Source organism: Microtus pennsylvanicus, chromosome 11 (assembly GCF_037038515.1).
Source record: "Microtus pennsylvanicus isolate mMicPen1 chromosome 11, mMicPen1.hap1, whole genome shotgun sequence".
In the NCBI taxonomy this organism is placed as follows: domain Eukaryota; kingdom Metazoa; phylum Chordata; class Mammalia; order Rodentia; family Cricetidae; genus Microtus; species Microtus pennsylvanicus.
Genome location: NC_134589.1, coordinates 40723992 through 40748193, shown reverse-complemented (window position 1 = coordinate 40748193; position 24202 = coordinate 40723992). Strand labels below are relative to the sequence as shown.

At 41.8% G+C, this 24202-nt stretch overlaps 1 protein-coding gene across 1 annotated transcript in view; it reads right to left on the bottom strand.

The window, feature by feature from the left end:
* The window catches only part of Myo1d (myosin ID), a 293048-nt gene that overhangs the window by 184575 nt on the left and 84271 nt on the right, over positions 1-24202 (bottom strand). Inside the window, exons 2-11 of the mRNA XM_075991410.1 lie at positions 23056-23264; positions 19463-19556; positions 17976-18141; positions 16455-16508; positions 14104-14199; positions 9750-9866; positions 9024-9227; positions 7472-7617; positions 7281-7395; positions 1203-1373 (exon numbers count right to left, since the gene is read on the bottom strand). Of these exons, the coding sequence (XP_075847525.1) occupies positions 1203-1373; positions 7281-7395; positions 7472-7617; positions 9024-9227; positions 9750-9866; positions 14104-14199; positions 16455-16508; positions 17976-18141; positions 19463-19556; positions 23056-23264 (1372 nt within the window). The remainder of the gene's footprint in view (positions 1-1202; positions 1374-7280; positions 7396-7471; positions 7618-9023; positions 9228-9749; positions 9867-14103; positions 14200-16454; positions 16509-17975; positions 18142-19462; positions 19557-23055; positions 23265-24202) is intronic.

Here is a 24202-nt window from a genome sequence, read left to right as displayed (position 1 = left end):
AGGGTACAGTAGTAGATGAGTCTCCAGAACTCAACTCAGAGGTGTGATGACAATGGGCATCTCTAAACTCTCTCACAGACAGAAATTTTCCTGGATAAAGGTGCCCTTGAGACATCTCCCTGTGACTTAGGTTTCTTTTTACTTTGTGCAGTTTTGTGCCAGCACCAAGGACTAGAGCTGCCAAACAAGAGGCATTTAATTAGCCCTTTGGGTATAAAGGAGAGCTGGCTGAAGGGACTGAGGCCCTTAATGTCAAAGATCAGTCTGCAGGAGCTGAAGACCAAGTCGTAGTCACAAATAACTGGCCGGAGACAAGTGTCAGTCAAGAAACAACTTAAGATGATTTACACCTTCTCTAGTTAATTGTGGAATTTCTCTGTTCGGCTTACATAACTCTAAAGGGGACGTAGTTAGGAAGTAGATTTATTCATGAGACAGTGGCAATGTGCCACAGATTTACAGAGGAACAGAAGTGCCTGCCCATTCCTTGCAGGATGTGAAGGAACAGGGCCTGCTTTCCTGGCAGTGTCTGGTAACGAGACAAGCTTGCACTTGTGGGGAAGACTGGGGTGACGATACAAACACGAAGGACAAACATACTACACATAAGGTCTAGAATAAAAATCTGATAACCACAACTGCCACCAATTATTCTACAGACGTGGTTTGTTTGTGACACGTTTAGATTGTAAAAATGGAGAGTTGGAAGCATACCCAATACACTGAAAGAATGCATTTCTTCATAATAAGAAGGACGGCAGCTAGAATGTCTCACTTTTAGGCAAGTCACGGGGTCTAAAGAACGCAGAGCACACTTCGTATTTTGTAGATGAGGAGTATGGTGAAAAGTCAAGGACAAAAGCAATTTCTTATGCCAGAATCATCAGATGCAGGCATAAAATTCTAGCACATGAACAAGGACTCAGCACCTATTGGTTATAAATGACATCATGCTTTCTAAAGACTCGTGTTCATTTTCCCTGCATCTAGCAAATTCACAGTCTTTTAGCTCCCTCTCCTGGATGTTATGGTTTCTGTCAGTCTCATCGTTGTATCGGAGAAGCAGAATTCAACCACAGCGATACAACATTTACCAGACATTTATGCCTTTACCCCTTATTCGGGTGTACATTCTTCTAACTTAATGTAAAGCAATGTTGCCCTGTCAAACAATGAGCAAAGGTTTTATAGTTCATTATTACCTTTCGGCTGGAGAAATGACCATGTTTGCCCAGTTTACTGTTAAGAGCCTCAAGGAACATTCCATCGGTGACTTTGCCAACATTCATACACGCGTCATCCAGGATTGCAATGATGCCTTTGTGTTGCTGCTCCACAAGGTCCACAATGATCTGGTTGTTGAAGTAATCGATCTGCAGGACAACAAGAAAGCAATGTCCAAGAGAATGGGAACCCCAATGGGCAAGACACACAGGTGTCTCCTTTCGTTTCACAGACTTGTCCAACACTCCGATGTCAAAAAGGCAGACAGTACTAGTGAGGCCAAGCACTAAAATGAGCACACATTTTAACAGAGGTTTCTGACTTACTGTCCTTAAGACATGAAGGAAAGACCAGGGATGACTGTGGACTAAGGCAAATGGGATTAATTCTTGTCCTACTCCTTCCTGCCTCCCAGCCCTACACCCAATCCCACTCCTTCATTCTGCAAGCCCCCAACCTGTCTGCCACTAATCATGAAACAGTTTCCACTAAATGCCAGCAGATGACCTGACAATATCATCTGGTGTTCTTCTGACAATGGAAGTCAAAGTACTCCACAGAATCTGCAGTTCTGCTCACGTGACATGCCCTGACAAAAACCCAAAAGAGAATTTCCTCTAGATTTCCCAAAGTTAGAAAGCATAGGAACCTAACACTTTTGAAACTTTTCTGGGAATAATAATTTTAAAAACTTAATTAAATTTAAAACTTAATTTACATAATTACATGTAAAAGATAAATAAGCTTTCCACTCACTTCCACGAAGCAAATGAAGTTAAGAACTTTGGGCTTTTTAGCAACTTCAGTGTATACAAGTTGTAGACAGAAATCTGCTACCACCTTCTGCTCTGATGGACTGCACAGAAACTGCCTTCACAGGTCTATCTCAGGCAAGCTGTATGTCATGGAGGTGAGCCACTTATGTACAAACATTTCAGTACTGCGTGCTGAGATGTCCCATCTCCTGTCAGAGGAACTAAGTATCGTCTCCATTACTTCTTGAAAGCTCTACAGACTCACGGCAGAACTGGACCCCAGTTTCAGGCTTTCATATTACAGGCCGATGCCACTTATTTGCTGTGGCTTTCAGCTCCATTTCTCGTCTTTTGTGTTCTTTGGGAAGAAAGACTGAAAACTAAGTGTCATTCCCATTCCCACCTCCCAGCTTTTTTTTTTAAAAATACTTTTCTGGTTTGTCTGAATCATTGATTCTCAACTGAGGTTAATTTTGTCTGTATGAACATTTAGTAATGTCAGAAGGCAGTTTTGATTGTCATCCTGGGGAATGCTACAGGTGTCAAGGGATGAAGGTCAGGATGCTGCTAAACCCTCCAATGCATAGGATGCCCTACTGCAAAAATTACCTCGCCTGTAACTTCAACTGGGCGGAGAGATCTGCTTTTAAATAGTGATATGGATTGTGCGGAGTTATTGTGTTTTCAGTTGGGGAGAAAAGTTATTTCCTCCTTTAGGAAAACATCCTAAGATACACAAATGCAGGAATCTATCACCAGCTGGCACTTCAGACATTAGGAGTATAAAAGTAAGTTCTAATGGAGTAAAATTCCAACTGTATTCCTAGAAGCCACTGATTTTTGCTGAAGATTCTAGTAACTTTTGGTTTTAAATTTAACAGTGTTTAAAGCATGCTTTCCAAAATCAGGTTCTTCTGGTAACTCGGAATGCCCATGAGTTTTTTATAAGGCATACAAGGAAAGACGTGACAGAATGGCTTATGGGTATGGAGGTCCTGTGTCACATCTTCATTCCAAACACAGACACTTCTAATAGTAGTTTTCTTGCCTATGCCTGTGGAATCCGAACAACAAACTTTATAATTAAATTTGTTATAAAAAATCTAAATTTCAGCAATATTATGTCTATATAAAACATACAATGTATACAATACATTCTTAGAAAGCGTCATATAAACAATTGAATTGCATTTTAACTTTATGAAAGTTCACTAGAATGTCAAGTTTTCAATAGTTAAAATGATCTGTGGGGGCTCCAGAGATGGCTCAATGCTTAAGAGCACTTACTGCTCTTGCAGAGATACCTGATTTAGTTCCCAGCACCCACACCAGATGGCTCACAACCACCTGTAACTACAGTTCTAGGGATTCCAATGCCCTCTTCTGGCCTCCACGGCACCTGTAACCATATGGTGCACATATGCATAAATAAAAATAGAAATTAAAAAAATTGTAAACTTTTAGAAGAGAATGAATCAGAGGGATAATTAGATTTTATGAGCTCCTGATAGGCATTCACACACAGGCCATGAAACAGGTTGTGGAGAAAAACTAACTCTGAACCCATCAACACACTAGATCTACTTTCCAGTACACAGAACACACAGGTGCACAGACATGTGTTAATAACACTTCAGGAACTGGATTAGCATGATCTAGACTAGGAAACCTTCCAGAAAAGATGCTCGCTACAGCCAAAGTGATCCCCCTTTTCAAGAAAGGATTACAAAGGGATGAGGAGAGAAGGAATGAGCCCAGACCTATGTGAGAAACCTGTCAATAAATCAATCTTAATGCAAAATCCTTATCTGGATCCAATCAAGCAATCGTTTACCATCAACAACAAAGAACAACTTAAGAAATAGGAGGTGATGGGATCTTGGGGGTGGGGTGGGATGGGGGTAAGGGGAGATGGGGAGAGAAAAGGGAGAAGGGGAGGATGGGGGGAACTTGGGGAAAAAGGATGATTGGGATAAAGGAAGGTTGGATAGGGGAGCACGGAAGCACAATTCTTAGTTAAGGGAGCCACCTTAGGGTTGGCAAGAGACTTGAACCTAGAGTGGCTCCCAGGAGCCCAAGGCAATGTCCCCACTTAGTTCCTGGGGCAGCGGAGGATAGGGAACCTGAAATGACCCTATCCTATAGCCATACTGATGAATATCTTGCATATCCCCATAGAACCTTCATCTGGTGATGGATGGAGATAGAGACAGAGACCCACATTGGAGCACTGGACTGAGCTCCCAAGGTCCCAAGGAGGAGCAGAAGGAGGGAGAACATGAGCAAGGAAGTCGGGACCACGAGGGGTGCACCCACCCAATGAGACAGTGGGGCTGATCTACTGGGAGCTCACCAAGGCCAGCTGGACTGTTACCGAAAATGCATGGGATAAAACTGGACTCTCTGAACATGGTGAACAATGAGGGCTGATGAGAAGCCAAGGACAATGGCACGGGGTTTTGATCCTACTTAATGTGCTGGCTTGGTGGGAGCCTAGCCAGTTTGGATGTTCACCTTCCTAGACATGGACGGAGGGGGGAGGACCTTGGACTTTCCACAGGGCAGGGAACCCTGACTGCTCTTTGGACTGGAGAGGGAGGGGGAGAGGAGTAGGGGGAGGGGGAGAAGGGTGGGAGGAGGGGGAGAAGGGTGGGAGGAAGGGGAGAAGGGTGGGAGGAGGGGGAAGAAAATGGGAGGCTGGGAGGAGGCGGAAACTTGTTTTTTTCCTTTTCTCAATAAAAAAAAAGAAATAGGAGGTGATATTAAAGAAATTGTTATTAATTTTTGGGGTGGGGTCACAGAACTATGGTTACAGCCTTTGTAGGAGTATTTATTTCTTAGATACACTGGAAATCAGAGATGAAGTAACGTGACATTTGAGTAACTCAATGTGACCTGGCACAGGCGAGGAAGACACAGAGGCAGGAGGAGGGCAACACAGCAGAAATGCCAAGACTGGCCTGAGGGTGCACATAATTTATGTTTTCCTCCTCCACCTTTGAAATGTTCTATAGCGATGAATCACAATGCTTAGGAGTCTGGGATCTGAGGGAAACAGGCTGCAATGCTGGCGCACATCAACATGCTGCTTCTGTCACCCGGGAGTTCGCTTCTGTTCCCTTCATGGTACGGTCTGTTTCAGTTCTTCCAAACCCCATCATCTCCAGGGTTACTGAGCTTTCCAAGGTGTCTGAATTAGACACCACTGCAGCTGTTACTTGTCCCCCTGTCAACTAAGCCTGTGGAGCTTGGTATTCTGATTGCTAGAGGTATTCTGATTGTTTGTTTGGTTTGATATTTTTTTTAAAGAGAGGTCTTACTACATAGTTTTAACTGGTCTCAAACTTGGGATCTTCATATCTCAGCTTCTGAAGTGCTGAAATTACACATGAAATTACACATGTGCCACCACAATCAGCTTCAAAGGATATTTTGGATAAGTATCTCCAAATCACATCTGAATAACAGGTTTTATGATGATATTCTTGGTTAAAAAAACCCTCACCTTCAGTTATATTGTATATTAAACAACAGGTTTATTCTTTTAAAACTTCACATAACTTTAATAGAGTTATATTATCTTTCTATCTATCTACCTAATCTATCTATCTCTATCTATCTATGTATCTATGTATCTATGTATCTATGTATCTATCTATCTATCTATCTATCTATCTATCTATCTATCTATCTATAATGTATCTATCCATGTATGTATGTATGTATGTATGTATGTATGTATGTATCTATCTATCTATCTATCTATCTATCTATCTATAATGTATCTATGTATCTATCCATGTATGTATGTATGTATGTATGTATGTATGTATCTATCTATCTATCTATCTATCTATCTATAATGTATCTATGTATCTATCCATGTATGTATGTATGTATGTATGTATCTATCTATCTATCTATCTATCTATCTATCTATCTATCTATCTATCTATCCATCCATCCATTCTCTGTGTATCCCTGGCTAGACCAGGCTGGCCTCAAACTCAGAGATCTGCATGCCTCTGTCTCCCCAGTGCTGGGGATTAAAGGTGCGTGCTACTAACACCTGGCATGGCTTGAGTTACACTTTAAATAGTTATGAGAGGTTGCTGTTTAAATCAAACAATAGGCATTTCTATTTTATAATAAAGCTGACAACTCTGGTATATTTTAAATATGTAAAATTTAAGCTAATATAGTAAATAAAATTTTATGGCATTCTAATATTTTACATGTGATGGAAGGCAAAGATGTAATTTGAGGCAGACATGCTACTTAGTATACCACTCTTTCTTTTAAAATGAGTATGTAGAAATAAAAATTAGGAAGGTATTGATATGAAAATAATTCTAATATGACATTTCAAGTAACTTTTTACTGCTACTCTGTTTGATATCAGAGGATAAATACTGCCTTGATTTTATTGTTCGATGAGAATACAAACAGTTTCATAAACTCAGCAACCAGTCATGGCGGTGAAACCTGTAATGCCAGTACTCATAAGGTGGAGGTAGAATTAGGAGCACAAGATTATCCTTGGTTTCACAGCAGGTGCAAGCCCAGCCTGGGAAACATCAGACTATGCCTCAAAAAACCAAAACAAACAAATTACAAAACCTCACAAAAATAAACAAACAATTACAGGAAAATACCAGAAAGTTACAGAAAACCAGTTTTTAAAAACCTACTCCCAAAATTGTTTTACAAATACGGATGTCCCAGAAGAATGACTAAACCTCACTTCTGTCAGGAGCTGGGGGTTCAATGGCAGAGCAGAGGGAGCCCCGCTCGGACCAGGGTCACTTCTATCCATATCTCACTGGTACAGTTTGCCTCTGAACAGTACATTCACAAAGAGCCACGAGAAGAGAGGTGACAGCAGAAGGAAGAATGTGGAACTGGACAGGAGCACAAGCGTTCCAGCATTCCAACGCCCAGGCTTCCGAGAACAGGAACATCAACAGCTAAGAGCGGTCCACTGCCACGTAGTCCGCAGAGCGGAGGAGAAAACAACGGGAGGTCTGGGAGTAAATTCATCAAATCTAAGTCGAAGAGTGAACTTTGAGTGATGCTAGACTCTATCGAACAAAAACCAACCAGGAGTCATGTGGCATCAGCTGTACCGAACACCAACACGGCAGGCTCTCAGATTAGAGGAATCACACCCACAGGAGAAGCACAACTGGATTAGCATATCTCAAGGAGGAAGGCTAGGGTCCAGGTGGTTCAAGACCCCAGGAAGGTCAGGAGGAATCAAGGTGGGCAGCCCAGGGAGACAGTCCCCATGAGGGCACTCACGTGTTTCCAAGGGATGCCTTCCCGCTGGTACTCTTCTTGCTCCTGCTTCAGAACCAGCTGAATAAACAGCTGCTGCAGCTTCTCATTGCAGTAATTAATGCAGAACTGTTCGAAGCTACATGAGATGGAACATGTTAGGCTTAAGTACTGAAAAATATGCAATAGGGTTTTAAGTATCTTACCCAGTTTACCTGTTGTTGTCAAAGATTTCAAAGCCGTAGATATCCAGTACGCCAATAACAGTGTTTTTCCCATGGATCGTGGTGTCATAGTTCTTGACCTCGATGATGTCATTGATGCGAGTTACAATCCAACAAAAAAGGCGTTCGTATATTGCCTGTGAAAGAAAGGACACCATAAATTCGTGTCTGTTTGGGAATGAGTCCCTCTGTTGGACTCGGGATGTCTTCCATCCCTTCTTCTTACTCTTCAGCACACATAGTATCACCTAAGCGGAACAATGAGAAATGTGTATCCCCTATTACAGAAACAGCTACACAGTGTACGCTGAACTGTAGTAAGCAATCAGGATTTTTTTTTTTTTTTTTTTTTTTTTTTTTTTTTTTTTTTTTTTTTTTTGGTTTTTCGAGACAGGGTTTCTCTGTGGTTTTGGAGCCTGTCCTGGAACTAGCTCTTGTAGACCAGGCTGGTCTCGAACTCACAGAGATCCGCCTGCCTCTGCCTCCCGAGTGCTGGGATTAAAGGCGTGCGCCACCACCGCCCGGCTAGCAATCAGGATTTTTACAGAGGTTATTGGCTACTGTTTATATTTTAAGACTATTCTCAGCTGGGTGGTGGTGGCACATGCCTTTAATCCCAGCACTCGGGAGGCAGAGGCAGGCGGATCTCTGGGAGTTCGAGACCAGCCTGTCTACAAGAGCTAACCCCAGGACAAATTCCAAAGCTAGAGAAATCCTGTCTTGAAAGAGACTATTCTCCTGGCACGTGTGTCCATGCCTTTCTACGTCAGTGACACATCTGCTCTTCTTACCTCTGGAAACTGTTCTACCAACTCTGAGCTATGCGCAATGGTCTTGGGTACTTAGGAATTTATCCGTTCGTTCACCAAATATTTGCTGAGTACTTAGTCAGACAGTTTGTTGGAAACATAGCACTAAGTCCACAAAAGTCATAGTCTCTGAGGAGTGGAGGGTTAAGGTGAAGGAACACACGTATACTGTCTGAGGTGATTTTTAAAAGTTACTATGCGGGTGCACGTAGGTGCTCTTTGCGGTGTTGGTTTTCCTGATGCTGGAATTACAGGTAGTTTGTTAAGCTGCCAAGATGGGTGGTGGGAACTGAACTTGGGTCCTATGCATGAGTAGTATGTGTGCTTAACTGCAGAACTATCCCTCCAGCCCCCTGATATGACTTTATTCTGTGCTCAGACAATGGTGTGTGCAGCCCCTATGGTTAGAAGCAGAAAGGAGAGAAGAACTCAGGAGGCTTAAGAAAAGATGAGCATGCTGGAATAAGTAAAAGTGGCTGAAGATAGCAGAAAATGAGGCAAGAAAGGCAAAGTGGTGCCAGACCTTGCTGAGGTAGCCACATTGACTCCCTCATGCCCATAGTTGGTCTATTTCCTTTTCCAGCAGTGATACTCACAGGCAGGAGCTTTACTGAGACACTGATGGCCAGAAAGTCTCAGTTTCTAAAAACCCTTAGCCCACTGTTTGGGAGGTCTGAACATATCCTCACAGGATTTTACTTAGGCTGCAACCTACAGATCAAGTTCAGCCTCACCTTGGCAAAGGCGTCTCTACCGTAGCTAGCTTCCTGTTCCGTGTGCTGTTTGTCGATGATGTCACGGCCTGTGGCCACCGTCCGGTAAAGAAGGGCTTTCTCCACCATGTCTGTCTTAGTAGAGAGCAATTCTGCCAGGACAGACACAATCTTGCCATTCTCAATGAGTGGCGTGTCACCATCTACTATAAATTTTACATTTCCCTATATCAAAAATAAAAACAAAAGACACCATTTCCAGTGAGCTTAGAGTGACCTTGCTTGTACCTACCTTCCTAAACATACATGTCATATGTGAAAACCTAGCACTCTCTTTTCCATATGCATGTCTATTCTTCCATCTTAACATACATTTTTGGTAGAGGGTCTGTATTTTTAAGTAGTCATATTTACAAATACTTTTTGCCATTCTGGTCTATGCTGGCCTCAGCTGGGCTGGCTGGACCTTGGAGGTCACTTGCAGCCATCTGATTCAGAGGCCATCACCCTTAGGCTTGGTGCTGAAGTCAAGCTCTGTGGATATCACAGCACAATGAAACAAGCATAGCCTCTACAGTGGTTTGGAAAACCTCTCAAAATATAAGGTAATGAAGAAAATCAGAGTACATTTTTCAGAACACAAGCAAAATTTTCACAACATAAATTACTTTTGACAAGGAACAAAATCTTCTGGAAGAGCACCCTGTATCCACAGGGATACAGTGTATTTTGAGAGTCCTTACTCACCAAGTGAAGAATAGCAGCCAGAATTTTATACACTGTTTGAATCTCCTCAGGTTTGAATCCAATGACTTTCATGGCATCGGCTACGACTTTGAACTCTGCAGCATCATTGATGGAGGACTAGACATGAACATCAAAATTTTAAGTCACAGACATTACACACGAGCACTGATTATAAAACAGAAGTGTTCAGCCAAAGTCTTGATGCCTTTGTAGTGAGTCACTTTGAGGGAAGTAAGTATCAAAATTAATTTGTGGTAGACACATTGTTTAGATGTATGAGGCCCATTTGTGTTTGAGAGCTGTCACTTAAATAAGCACCATGCACTTTTCTGGAAGCGTCTGTCCTGAGTTGGCTCACAGAATACCACAGCTCTATGTCCCACGGGGGCAATGGCATGGGACTGAAGTCACATATGAAAATGTTGCATGTGGGAATTGTAAAGTGCAAGGCTGGTCACTGCATCTGCAGCTCTCCCACAGCTCCTTCCTCTTGTGTAGGCTGGCAACAGTTCTCACACTGTATAATCAGGCTTCTTGTTTCCCGGGTTAGGAAAAGTAGTGCCCAGAGCAAAGCCACCAGCTGCAGCCACTTAGCAAACGGTTCAATATTCTAGGACTATTTAATACTATTTAATATGTTATACTTTTTACCTTTTCTCATGTTACAAGAGTCTGGTAAGTTACAGCTTATAACCAGAGCAGAGGAGCTTCCTGGTGAATCTGCAGCCCTGGGAGACATGGCCACCGGGCTGGATATACCAGTGTGCCAACGGATTCCACAGGAAAGAGTGGCAACTGTCTATATTACAAGTCTTCCTGGAAGTAGCTCTGGACTAACTCTTTTCTCAACAAGCTGCTCCTCTTACTAGGATGGTGCCCTCACCTGATGCTCGCTTCCTAAAGAAGGACATACAAAGCAAACTTTGAGGAGCACAAGTTCGTGTCCTAGGCACAACCAGGTAAGCTCCTATCCCTGTCAGTGTTTTCTCACTATGAGACGAGCCTCACTTTCCTCATAAATTACACACACACAGAGTAACACATTTCTTTTTTTATGTTTTTATTGATTTTTATTGAGCTCTACATTTTTCTCTGCTCCCCTTCCTGCCTCTCCCCTCCCCTTCAACCCTCTCCCAAGGTCCCTATGCTCCCAATTTACTCAGGAGATCTTGTCTTTTTCTACTTCCCAAGTAACACATTTCTTATAGATTGTTTTCTGGTCTATACCATACCAAAAATACTAAAATATCAGATATTGCCATTATAAATTACATGTTGAGATTGTAGTTCTGTCCCATAAAAGGAAATTGCTGGTTGTTTCCATGACAGCCATTCCTCTACTACTTCATTATTGCTAACATAAGATTTGTTTAGTCCTCTTCAAGCTCATCCCTGATTGGCTTGCTCCCAGCCTCTGGAGGCTTCACGGTTCTAAACTGATCATGGCCATTATCCTGGATAGTTTATGGTCAATGTAACACAAACTAGAGTTACCTGAGAAAAGGGCACTGCAGTTGAGAAGCAATGACCTGCAGGTGAGCCTGTGGGGCATTTTCTTAACAAGTGATTGATTTGGAGGCAAAGACCATTGTGGTGGCGCCACCTCTCTCCAGGTGATCCTGAGGCATCTAAGAGAACCAGGCTAAGCAAGCCATGGAGAGCAAGTCTGTAGGCAGCGCCCCTCCATGGCATGTGCACTGCCTTGAGTTTCTACTCTGACTTCCCAGGGTGATGGAATACAAGCTGGAAGATGAAATAAACCCTTTACCTCCTCAAGTTGCTTTTGGTCATGGTGTTTATCTCAGCAGCAGAAACCCTGAGACACACATTTTCTTCCCCTTACCACGTGAGTGGTCAGCCACAGGCATGTGATGCTACTGTGATCAAGGAGGCATGAGGAAAAGCATATGAGGGTCTGTGTAAGGGGAGGGGCTCTAGGGAGATGTATGTACGTAAGGTGGCAAAGACAGCATTTCTTTTGCAGTGAATACTGGGACTGCTGATGACATTTTGCAACCACAACAAAAACAGACCAGGAGGCCAAGCCAGTTTGCCGAGGGAGGCAGAGCTGTAAGTCTGAAAACCACAAGCCCCACCCCGGTCTCTAGCAATGTTGCTGAGGCCCTGGCTATGAGCATTCCAGCACTTGCTGTCATACAGAGCTAGCAGAGTCCTTACCATTTTAGGAAACTCTTGTCTGGATTTTCTCTTACCTGTGACCAACAGTATCTTAACTGTACATGATTAATTAAAATACATGTAACACTTTATGAACATTAAAATCAATTCATATTTGTATGAGGGAAGTGATTATACTGTAATATAATAAACATAGGTCTAAGCAGGGTTTGTTGTTAATGATTTTGTTAATATATATATATGTATACACACACACACGTCATTACTAACTATCATCTCTACATGGTAGAATTTAAGCATATATCCAAGGGTTTTTGGTGCTTTTTTTGTTTTGTTTTGTTTAAGTGTATGGGTATTTTGCCTTCGTGTATGTCTGTGTACCGTGTGTGTGCCTGGTGTCCATGGAGGCCAGAAGAGAACATAGGATCTCCTGGAGCTGGAGTTACAGATGCTTTTGAACTACCATGTGGGTGCTGGGAATCAAATAAGGGTTCTCTGTAAGATTCTGCCAGTGCTCCTAACTGCTGAGTCACCTCTTCAGCCACTAAGCCAGCCTCTTTCTTATCTGACTAAAAGCACATATTCTTTGTTTTTGTCAGAAAAGAAGAAGGAAAAAGTCCGAATGGAAAACCAATAAAAACAGTACTAAAGATGAATTTTATTTAGACAGAAGTTAAAATATTAACTTGGTACTTAGTATTAAGATACATGACTTAGACCGAAGTAATTTTGGTAGTAAGACAACGGTCTGATTGCAAAGGAATAGCTCAGCTCCATCTGTAAGTGTTGATTTCACAATCCTCTCTATATAGTACTTCTGGCAATGCTGAGAAGGTTGGACCATTGCCTTTTACTGTTTTATTTTCAATTCATTTTCAGTCAAACATTTCCGCAAACCTAAATGCCAAATAATAGAAAATTAACTACAGAACCTAAGTATCATTTATTTCTAGGGACAGCAATAAAAATATTGCTAAGCCAGTAATAAGGGTATAACTAGCTTAAGTGGAACAATAATTTAAATAAAAATACCTCCCACATACTTTTCTGACTGAGATCTTTTTATGCTTCACCCAGCTAAAAGCATGGGTGCTTTCTCTTGTTTGAGCTGGGTCTGGCTGTGTGGACCAGGTGGATTTGGCATATTCTTGTCTCAGCCCTTTGGGTACTGAGGTTACATGCATGTGCCACTGTACCCTGCTAACAGTGCACTTTTTACTACAGAATAGTTAAAAATACAGAAATGTGGGGTCCAAACATGTATACTTTTACCCCTCCGGAAGCAACAATTAAAACTGCGACCCAAGCCTTGCACAGCTTCTGCATTTCTACGCCTTGCTTCCAGGGACTAGGACCCCACATTTACTTCTTAATGCACTCTCATCAGCCAGCACATTGGTAGCCTGACTGTCAGACTAGGAAAACACTAAACAGGAGCCAGAAGGGGCCTGCAGATGTGTATGCAAGAGCTTGCACACAAGGCAAGGGAAAACGTGGGTCTTTTTGAAAGATGAATACAAAGGAAACCCGAGGGCCACAAAACTAGGATAATTGCAATCAATATTTTAAAAAAGTGGGAATCTGGGTGATAGTGGCATAATGCCTTTAATCTCAACATTAGGGAGGCAGAGACAGGTGGATCTCTGAGGTTGAGGCCAGCCTGGTCTACAGAGTGAATTTCAGGACAGCCAGAGCTACACAGAGAAACCCTGGCTTGAAAAACCTAAATAAATAAATAAATAAATAAATAAATAAATAAATAAATAAATAAATAAATAAATAAATAAATAAATAAATAAATAAATGGAAAGTGGGGAGAAAAAAATCAAAATGCTTTGTAATTTTGTTTTGTCATAGCAACATGCCTTTGGCCAAATCACACCAACGCTTGTGAGGAAGGCTTCCTTGTCCTCAGTGTTCTCATAGTTTCAGATAAATGAAGTCAGATTAAATATAAAGAGAAAACCCTGAATAGAGGGAGAGGAACTTTTCTGTTAGAAGAGGACAATACAGCCATGCAAGGCTATTTAGTCAGATGTTCAGTTTCAGTGGTGTTTTTAAATTTAAGTTTAAATAAATCTTAAATTTAAATAAATTTTGGACCAAGAATTTTAAAAGCAAAACAGGACATTCATCTGCCTGAGGGCAACAGAGGTACTGGATGAACAGCTTGTGTTCCTTCTGCCACCTCTCCACTCTCAAAGAAGAAACTTACCTTCAGCTGTGCCCCCACGCGGATGTAGTTGTAGGATGAAAGGGATTTCTGCAGGTGTAGAGAGCGCAGCATCTGCTCAGAACCTCCCTGGAGCAGCTGGAAAATATTCAATTTAAATTAAATTGCTGTGATGGCTAATAGGAGTTGTCAACTTGACTGCATCTGGAATCAACTAAAAGATAAGCTGCTGGGTACCGGTGTGAGAGATCTTGATCGGGCTATTTGAATGGAAAAGACCACCCCAAATGTGGGCAGGACCTTTCAGTGGCAGCCTAGATAAAAGGAGGTCCAAGGGTAAAGCTTTGCTTTCCATATTTGTATCTTGCCCGTCAACTCAGCCACTTTGTTGCTGCTGCAGCCACAACCACTGCTACATTCCTTTGCTGACACCAGAACTCTGTTTCTTCAAGCTTCCAAGGAAGACCAGCAGTTCCAGGAATTTTCAGGCCTTCAGCACCAGACCAGGATTGCTGAGGCACCCAGCCTCAGGGGCTGAGCAGCTACTGGGTTCTCAGCCTCTCCAGGCTCCTGCATGGATTGCTGGACTATCCAGATAGTATCGTGTGAGCCAATCTAAAAAATACTGTTTTAGCAAATATTCATTCTTTTGGTTCTGTCCCTCTAGGGTTCCTCCTGACTCATTCAACCGTCAAAGCAAATACGGATCTCCTAAATGTCAAACATTCTAACCGAGTGGTGGTCTAGTTCCTACTCATTTTCTGGGCTTTACACATTTAGGTCCTTCTGTTACATGCTTTGAGGAAATGTTTGGATTTTGTTTTGTTTTGTTGCTGTTGTTGTTACTTATAGGTCAGTGGCTTCTATTTATTAAGATAGGCAGAATGTTACACAGTCACGAGGAATATGAAAATGTCTCAGCTCATTCACAACGAATTGGTCTAAAAGGTCCTTGCTCAGAATGTCATCCCTGTCTGAGGTGCTGGCTGCTTAGCAGTGTCACTCTCCCGAATTGAGAAGTCAGCGATGCAGGGGAAGCGCCATCAGCAGACACATGGAGTCCCACGTGCTGAACAGCTTTTCCTCAGCTGTCAGTCAGAGAGGAGTGTGACTGATGGCTGTGACTCTCACACAGAGTGATGGTACTTCTCAATAACTTCACCCAACGGGGATAAACACGGGCAAAAGCTGGAAGTTCTTGAAATAAACAGTTCTTACATTTTATAAAGAAACAGTTTGTCTGAAATCTAGCAAACTGTTAAGAGAAACGCAAAACAAAGCCATTACCCTTTCATGCTATAGAGCAGGCCTCCAGGAGGGCGCTGCACTGAACAGTAAGTTTTGGTTTACTTCAAATGTGCAGTTATCAGACTTTAAAAGATGATTCTTTTTTTTTTAAACCAAACATACCAGAACTTGAATGGCATTGACGAAAGCAGTTACTTAATCAAACAATGTTGTATTCGAGTGTACTGTCACCATCAACCTCCTTCAAAGACACACAGAAACCAATCTTTTTAACTTATAGTTTTAAATGTGTGATTGCATGTGTGCTCCTGTTGGTTTGTGCACAGAGGTCAGCTTTGGGCATGTGTCATTCCTCGGGTTCCATTCACTCTGTTTTTTTTTTAATTGGCCTAGAGCCAGCAATCCCCAGGCCTGTCTCTGCCTACTCAGCACTAGGGCTGTATACTGACACCACCAATCCTGCTTTTTGTTTTTTTTTTTAAACCAACCACAGGTTCAGCAAGCATTTTACCATCTGGTCTTTAAAACCCCAAATATTACTTAATTAGGTCAACAGCTTTTAAGAGCAGTCTTGGTTTATATCACTTTGAGTTTCAAAGATCATATTAACATCACCTTGCTCTCTCTGAGAGCAGATGTGCCAAAGGAGGGTTATTTAAGAGTTTGTTTCAAGCTCTAATAACATTCCCAAAAGACATTTATTTTTTTTTCTGAGTGTTGACAGCATAGAAGATATTTCTCCGTTGAATTTATAAATCCTGCTTTTGTTTTTAAAGTAGTCATATTGCCCTACACCTATCAAGAGCAACACAAACCAAATTTACATTGCCATTTCAGGAACTCTCAAGTACAGGAGTAGCAACTCAATTCAAAAGAAAATGAAATCAACACATCTAGAAGGTGCCAAAGCAAAAACTTTCATGGCCATTACACTGCTCCCTCTCCTTGGAGGAAATGCAGGTGATGCTCACAGTGCTCATGGTCTCTTAGGTGGGGTAGGATGTGCCCATGCCTGTACGTAATGTGACCTGCTGTGGAGTGGAGACAAGGCAAGTCACAGAGGTGTGGTACAGACGAGAGTGCAGCAGAAAGATTCTCAGCACGACTAGGCGAATGGCATTCTCTGCATAAGACTGATTACTAACCTGATAGAAAGAATGGAAGCTGCGTTCTCCTGGCTGTTGCACAATCACACGAGACTAAGAAAAAAAAATTTTAAAAATGGTTAATCTGAAAATATAGGTATAAATGAAACAGAATCAACTTTCTAAGAGAATCTTATACTCATAGTGCATTTAAAAAAATCTGTGGCCAAAGCTCATCAGAGACGGGTGCTCGCTATGGTTTTCCTGGCAGTATTTTGGTAATTCTCTATATTGCTTAAAATGGGGGTGTCTTAACATTCATGAGGAATGAAGCCATGTTTTTGCAACCTGGAGTCTAAAGATAGTATGTGCAAGTGGTAGGAATCTGAGGGGGGAGAATGGGAAGGAATGCTAGGGAGGAACATTCTCAACATTCCCTTGTCCAGAGTCTGCTGGCATTTCAAAGAGCAATGCCTCATATCCTATAATAAAATCAGTCAACATGAGCAGGCCCTAGGGACTCTGCTTAGGCTCTCCAAAATGACTGCTCAGCATGTGTGTTCATTCAAAGGCTTCTTTTTGATTTAATTCGTACACACAGTGGAATCACAAAACATTGTGGAGGAAAGATAGGTAATACTTGATATTTCCTGTTTCTTTTCAACTGATAGAGCACTTATTTCCTTAACAGTCAGCCTCGCTATCACAGATAATAGAAATTACAGTGCCGTAAGATGCTGTGGGGTCACTGGGATAGGGAGCCCTTGAGTGAGAAGCATCAGAGCACAATTCAAGGTGGAGGTGGCTGTGCAGCACGGCTTCACTGGATCGGGAGGAAGAACGCCTGCGTCCAGCTGGAGCCAGTTATAGATATTATACAGCAGTGAGCAAACAAACTAAAGGAAGGAAAATTTCAATTTAGTTAAACGCAAACTGGATGGAGGATGGTAACATAAAAAGTCTAGGTCTGGAAGCTGGGCATGATGGCACACAGTCCTGTAAGCTCAACTCTTAGAAAGCTGAGGTGTAAGTATGGTGGCTCCGTCTTAGCTACATGGGGGAAAGGAGGGTGGGAGGGAGAGGGATTTGGTTGGTTTGTGTTAAATCTTACTCAGAAGTTGTCACACATTCTTCCTGTCCCATACAGACCTAACTCTGCATCAACAAAGTCTAACATTTTCTAAGGTGATATAATAAGTCAGTGGTGCTCAACCTGTGGGTTGTGACCCATTTAGGGGTTGAATGACCTTATCACAGGGGTTGCATACCAGATATTATTTACATTATGATTCATAACAGTAGCAAATTACAGTTATCAAGTAGTAATAAAATAATTTCATGGTTGGAGGGGTCACCACAACACGAGGAACTGTACTAAAGTGTTGTAGCATTAGGAAGGTTGAAAACAATAGGCCTAAGTGCTCATAAGAGAACAAAGAGAACAATTTTAACCATGGAAGGCAAACTTGAAGAGGGACAACAGGATTAAATACTACTTTAAAGCAATAGATGAAAATTTACACATATCATTTTAAACATTCAGTTATCACAAGCATCACCCTAGAAGTCTAGCACACTTACCTTTTCCAGCAAGTAGTTGTTGATATGCCCCCCAATGGGGTCTCCCTTGAAGTCAAAGTTGATATCCATGTATTTCCCAAACCTGCTCGAATTGTCATTACGGTTGGTTTTGGCATTTCCGAAAGCTTCCAAAACACAGTTTGACTTCAGCAACATATTCTTCACTCTAACAAAAATATATCAAAGTTATTATAAAAAAAATTCAGACACTTAAACTGGATAAGCCTTAACTTCCTTCTAGCATGTTTCTTTGTTTCCTGGTTGCTGACAAGACTCTTCTTACACAGTCACACCTGTAGGAATAACCTGGCCTCTGACACGACCTCATTAGTGGACCACTGCCCCTCCCACGAATCCTGCAACGGACCCTTCAAACTGCTGTCCATAAGTGACTGTATGCTTTACAAAGGCATGTGTGTAGGAACCGCTTGCTTACAAAGGAAACCATAAGATGATGGCCTGATATGCTCCAGAGAGACAGTAAATTTACATAAGCCTTATCTGCCATATAGAAATGAAAGTAATTTAGTTCTCAGCTCGCTATTCTCCTGGGGTCCAAAAGAAATTACAAAAATTTGATCAAATGTTCACTTCAAATTAGACTGCAAAGTGAAAAAACCAGAAGTCACACATTTTTAAAAGGCTTCTTTCGACCGGGTAATCCAGTTATGGTGAAAATGCAAAGTCCACACAGTATCATTGAATCTAAATCCTCTCCCTTGACATCATGCAGCCCCCTGGATTCCAGCCTGGCGAGCTATCTGTGGTGCACAGATGAGCTGTTGACTGTTCAGTCAAATACTACTCAGCTTCAAAGCCGGCAACCTGGAAAGGACCCTTTTCCCTCTTAGAAAAGGCTGCAGCACATAAGAAAGCTACACATACTGCTTCCTTAAAAAACAAACAATAACCACCCATTTACTCCTTACATATTTACTAAGCAAACCCTGTATGCCAGGCACTGTTCTGAACACGGGTGCCCCACACCGTACAGAACAGCTATGCTACGCATCTGACTGTGAGCCCAGCACAGGGCAGTATGAGGTTTACATGCGAACCTCACTTTGGCTCCCAGCATCAGTGGGTTATGGTTATGATAGCAATGGAAAGTTGTGGGTCTACTTTCCAGGGCCACATTTCACTCAGAGTACAGTTTTTAAAAACACAGAGCAAGGAACCTGCAGAGGCTTGAACAATAAAGCCAAGCTGTGCAAATTCCAGCAGCTCTGCTGCTGAGGTTGAACACTGGCTGGAACTGGAACCAGGACACTTTCAACTATTTCCAAGTAGTTTTAATTTTTTTTTTAACTTGGTAAAGCTGGAAATTGACATAGTAATAGAAGTAAAGGCAGAAAGACAATATGCAATGTGAAAATGGAAGCAGTTTACACATCATGAAAATGTTTGATGACTGCCAGTTTAGGCCCAGCCCAGTCTGCACACTAAACGAAGCCCAGCCCAGCCAGTCTGTGCTCCTGAGCTCTTACCTTTCTATCTCTGCCCTCTGGCTGGGGTTGGTGATGGCAGCGATATACTGCATGATGTACTTACTGGCTTCTGTTTTACCAGCTCCGCTTTCCCCTGGAGGAAAGAATTATGAAGGGCTTAACACCATAAGGTAAGCTCATTGTCAACAGAAAAACGTAAACCTTTGATGGTTATTCATTTAAAATTCCATCCTCCCTCCTCACCCTTCCTGCTTTCTTATTATTTTGTCCTCAGCTCTTCTAATAGGTATGAACATGTCTTAAAAAACAACAGAAGCAGGGGCTGGAGAGATGGCTCAGTGGTTAAGAGCATTGCCTGCTCTTCCAAAGGTCCTGAGTTCAATTCCCAGCAACCATATGGTTGCTCACAACCATCTGTAAAGAGGTCTGGTGCCCTCTTCTGGCCTGCAGGCATACACACAGAATATTGTATACATAATAAATAAATATTTTTAAAAAATGACAGAAGCAAAATTATAAATTACAAATTAATATTTAATTAGGGAAATATATCAAGGAGTAAATTATGGTAAACTAGCTCCTTAGACTAAGCAATTACTCCTAAGTATCGCTGAAAATAACTAAGGTGCTGATACAAACAGTAGCTACAGCTACATCCATATAACCTTATTTTCTACAGAAAGCTTATTTTAGATTTAATGGGAATAAAGCAATTGGTTATGAAAAGTACAGTCAGGTGCTCACAGGTCCAGAGACTCTAAAGGCCGAGAAAGGTAGCTTGAATACAGAGATTTCTAAAACCAGTTAAATCCAGTCTCTTAGTATAAAAAAGGAAAGAGAAATTAACGTCTTAAAAAAATTACAATAATTTTAGTGAAAAAAGAAGCCACCACACCTGAGACACAGGTATCATGGAAAAGTGTGACAATGGGCATAAGTGGTTGTAGCGAAGGGACAGATTTAGAAGTTCCATCTACTCATTCAAACACCAAAACTTCACTCACTTAACTTTCTTCCAAGGGAATATTTTCAAATGTAGTATAACCAAATGTATCAATCTTCCAAGGCTTTAAAACCATCTTTTTATAGACTATACTCTGTGTGATGGCTAAAATTGGACTAATAGATTGATAAAGAACTGGATAAAAATAGTCAATTACATAATGGGACTGCTAAAGAGAATGTGCTAGTTCTATAGAAACCCTAATGAAAATACGTCCACTATACACTGCTGAGTGGGAAAAAAATAACTTTGCAATAGCAGTAAACACTTACAATTCTGTATTTTACTCATTTATACAAATGTGTGACTCTATATACCTACACATAGAGAGAAAATATGCAAAAGGACAAAACTAACCATCTGCTACTTCTAGAATGTTGGGGGACAAGATGTTCAAGCACGAGTGAATGTTTCTCCGTGTCAGATGGGTCCCAGAGGCACCTCCCCTGACAAAAAATACAGCTCTTGCCATTGCTTATGGTTGCTCACTAAGACTTGTTAGTAAGACTCGACTGCTGAAGATACTATATACTTCGGTCACTGGAGATGCAGAAATCAAGCTGGTGTTGATCTGGACGCTTTCTATCTGCTTGCTTGCTTGCTTTCAGAGTACCCCAGGAGGTGCTATGCAGGCTGCTGATACTTGGTGTTCATCAACACTCTTACTCTGTGAGCTACAATAATGGCACGATATTATGGGGGTAAAGAGCTACTATCTGGACTTAAAGCCCACACCAGGAGAGGCATGCCTGGTACTGTAAACTTAGCCAAGAACCTGTATCTGGGGAGGTCACAGCCTTAGGGGAATCTGCTAGTATTACTTTTATAAAGGGGCAAAGTCTCAACTGCCTCCTAAAGACTTATCTTTATACCCTCGATTATTGCAGCTCTCAGTTCTCAACAGAGAAAATCCTTTCTGCAGTGACGGTGGTTAAAACAGAGACTCACAGCTGGCCAAGCGCAGAGGATAAGGGTCTGTGCAGGGCTTAACCAGTGTATCTACGTCACAAAGCTCAAGGGACACGGCAGAAGAATGGCTGGAAGAGTTTAAGAGCCAGAAGCTGAGGATGATTGCTGTGAAACTGTGTCTTTAAAACACGCCAGGGCCTCATACTCATAACTCACAGTACGTAGCTGTGGCTGCCTGCACCAGACCCTGCATGAGATTCATGCCTGTCAACCTAGTACGGATGGGAAAGGAGCTCCCAAGACCCACTCCCAGTTGATAGCTGCTTGGGGGAAAGAGCATCAGTTTTTTTCAGGAGTCTGATGCTGTAGGCTGACTGGAATCCTCCAGGGGATGGCCCTACACACATGTGTATAATGGTGTCTAATCAACTAGATGTGGGTGGGTTATAAACAAAAAGAAGACATGAAGTTTGGAAGAGAAAATGGTGGTGGTGAGAACTGGAAGGGAGGGACTTGGAGTGACAAATAATAAAACACACTGATGAATGATAAAAATACATTGTATGAGAAAAGAGTAAAGCACTTTTTTCATTCATAAATTTGTGTAACAGATTAACTTTTTAAATTTTTAAAATGTTTCTGTTAGCCGGGCGGTGGTGGCACACGCCTTTAATCCCAGCACTCGGGAGGCAGAGGCAGGTGGATCTCTGTGAGTTAGAGGCCAGCCTGGTCTACAAGAGCTAGTTCCAGGACAGGAACCAGAAAGCTACGGAGAAACCCTGTCTCAAAAAATCCCCCCCCCAAAATGTTTTTGTTATTAAAAAAACCAGTTTATTCCTGGGCTATAATTCTCTAATTCCAACACTAAGTTATTTAATCTTCTGACCCTTAACATTCTTATCTGTAAAGTAGAAAAATAACTATGCTACATGCCACTTAAAGTTATTTTGATAACCAAAATAAAATAATGATCGAAAAAATATTTTGAAAAGCAAAAAGCCACTAAAGTAAAGGGGCAGTATTATTAGCACCAACAGAGATTCCCACAGTTGAGAGGCCATTTTGGGCCAGGGAAAAGGTATTTTCCTTGTCCTCATTTTCCCAGGGGAGATGCTGCAAAGTACTCAGCACTGTGTGCGTGGCTAGGTTCCCATTCTGAGCATGAGGGCTGCAGCGCCTCCTCCTCTTCTCCAGAAGGCTCGGGTCCAAGCTCAGGAAGCTCTGTCTGCGCCACAGTGCCAACTTCCAAACTCCAGGCTTGCCCTCCACATTTGGCATGGAAGTGCATCGTTTTGTTTGCTTCATTCTGTTAACATCTGAACTACTTGTGTTATATTTTATTTGGTATTTTTTTGTGTGCTTCAGGTAAGAGGAATCATATTCCATGCTGGCTCAGTCTACAAATGACCAAAAGGCATGCAAGTATAATCTCTTTTTTATGAGATGAGGTCTTGTTATGTTGTTCAGGGTGGTCTTAAACTCCCAAGAGTTCAAGCAATCCTCTTGCCTCAGCCTCTAAAACCAAGACTAGAGGATGATCAAACAGGGTAGAAATGCTTTGGTATTTAAGTGTTCAGTACTTTTCAAGGCCCTATAAAATACCTTAGGTTTCTAAGCTTTAAAAACAAAAAACAAAAACCAACTCATCAATTAAGTGAATTCTTGAGTGCAAAAAAATTAAATACCTTTAGACATTGGAACCAGGGCCCCCTCCAAATACCTGATATCATAATACAGGTGTCTTTTGATCGCCTCTTCATAGCCTTGTAAGCAGCATCAGCAATAGCAAAAAGATGAGGAGGTCTCTCGTATAGCTCACGACCTTTATACTGTTCAATTGTGTCTCTCCCATAGATGTTCAGCGCCTTGTAGGGGTTCACAGAAACGACCACTTCTCCAATGAATGTGTAGATGCGTCCTTTCTCAAATCTGCACAGAAGTAAGAACAAAAGGTAGCTGGGGTGAACTGTTTCCTCTTAATTTATTACCAAATAGGCCCAAATGTTCCAGGGACTGTTTCTGAACTGATAATTCATCAGTTCTCAGTTTACTGTTAAAGACGACATTACAGCTGGGTGTGGTGCCTTGTGTCTATAATCCCAATTCCTAAGAGGCTGAGGCAGGAGGATTGCTGTGATTTCAAAGCCAGTGAGTTCCAGAACAGCTTAGGCTACAGAGTGAGACTCTCTTAAAAATAAGCACACGAAAACCCAAAGACTATGTATGATAGTTTACATTTATACTCAGCTCTCTTAAAGCTGAGGCAGGAGGACTGCTGTGAGTTGGAGGCCAGCCTATGCTATGTAGTGAAATTAAAAACAAAACAAACAAAAAAAACGAAAACAAAACCCATCCAACTAACAGTAGAGACCACATCTTGACGTGGTACCCTTTGGATGCCACTGGTGAAAAAGGCCAAGGGTTTAAAATTCAGGCAAGCAGAACTTGACACGTAGAAGGCTGTGGACTTCCTATTTCCAATACAGAAGGTCAAGGAAGAGGAAGAAAAATGTTGGAGAAACCCTCACAGCTCTCGTAGGAAAAGAAATAGAAGCTAAATCAGGTCTTCGAATTTACTTCACTGGATTTTCAATTACAAAGAGGCCTGTTCACATTTATTTCATCTCTCTCTAGAAGTCTCACTAAACTGCCAGTAAAGAAATAAACACAGTAAAATCCCCAAAGGAGAATGGTAGAGGAGACACTTCTGGTCTAAATCAAATTGGCTTTTGTAGTGACTGCCTAGCATCCTGCGGTGTAGATACAGCACGATTTATTCAGTGATCTCCCTTCCCTTCTGCTGCTATGAGCGACACCGCAGAAAACACGCTAACACATAGCTTACAAATTAGTGGGAGGGACTCTCG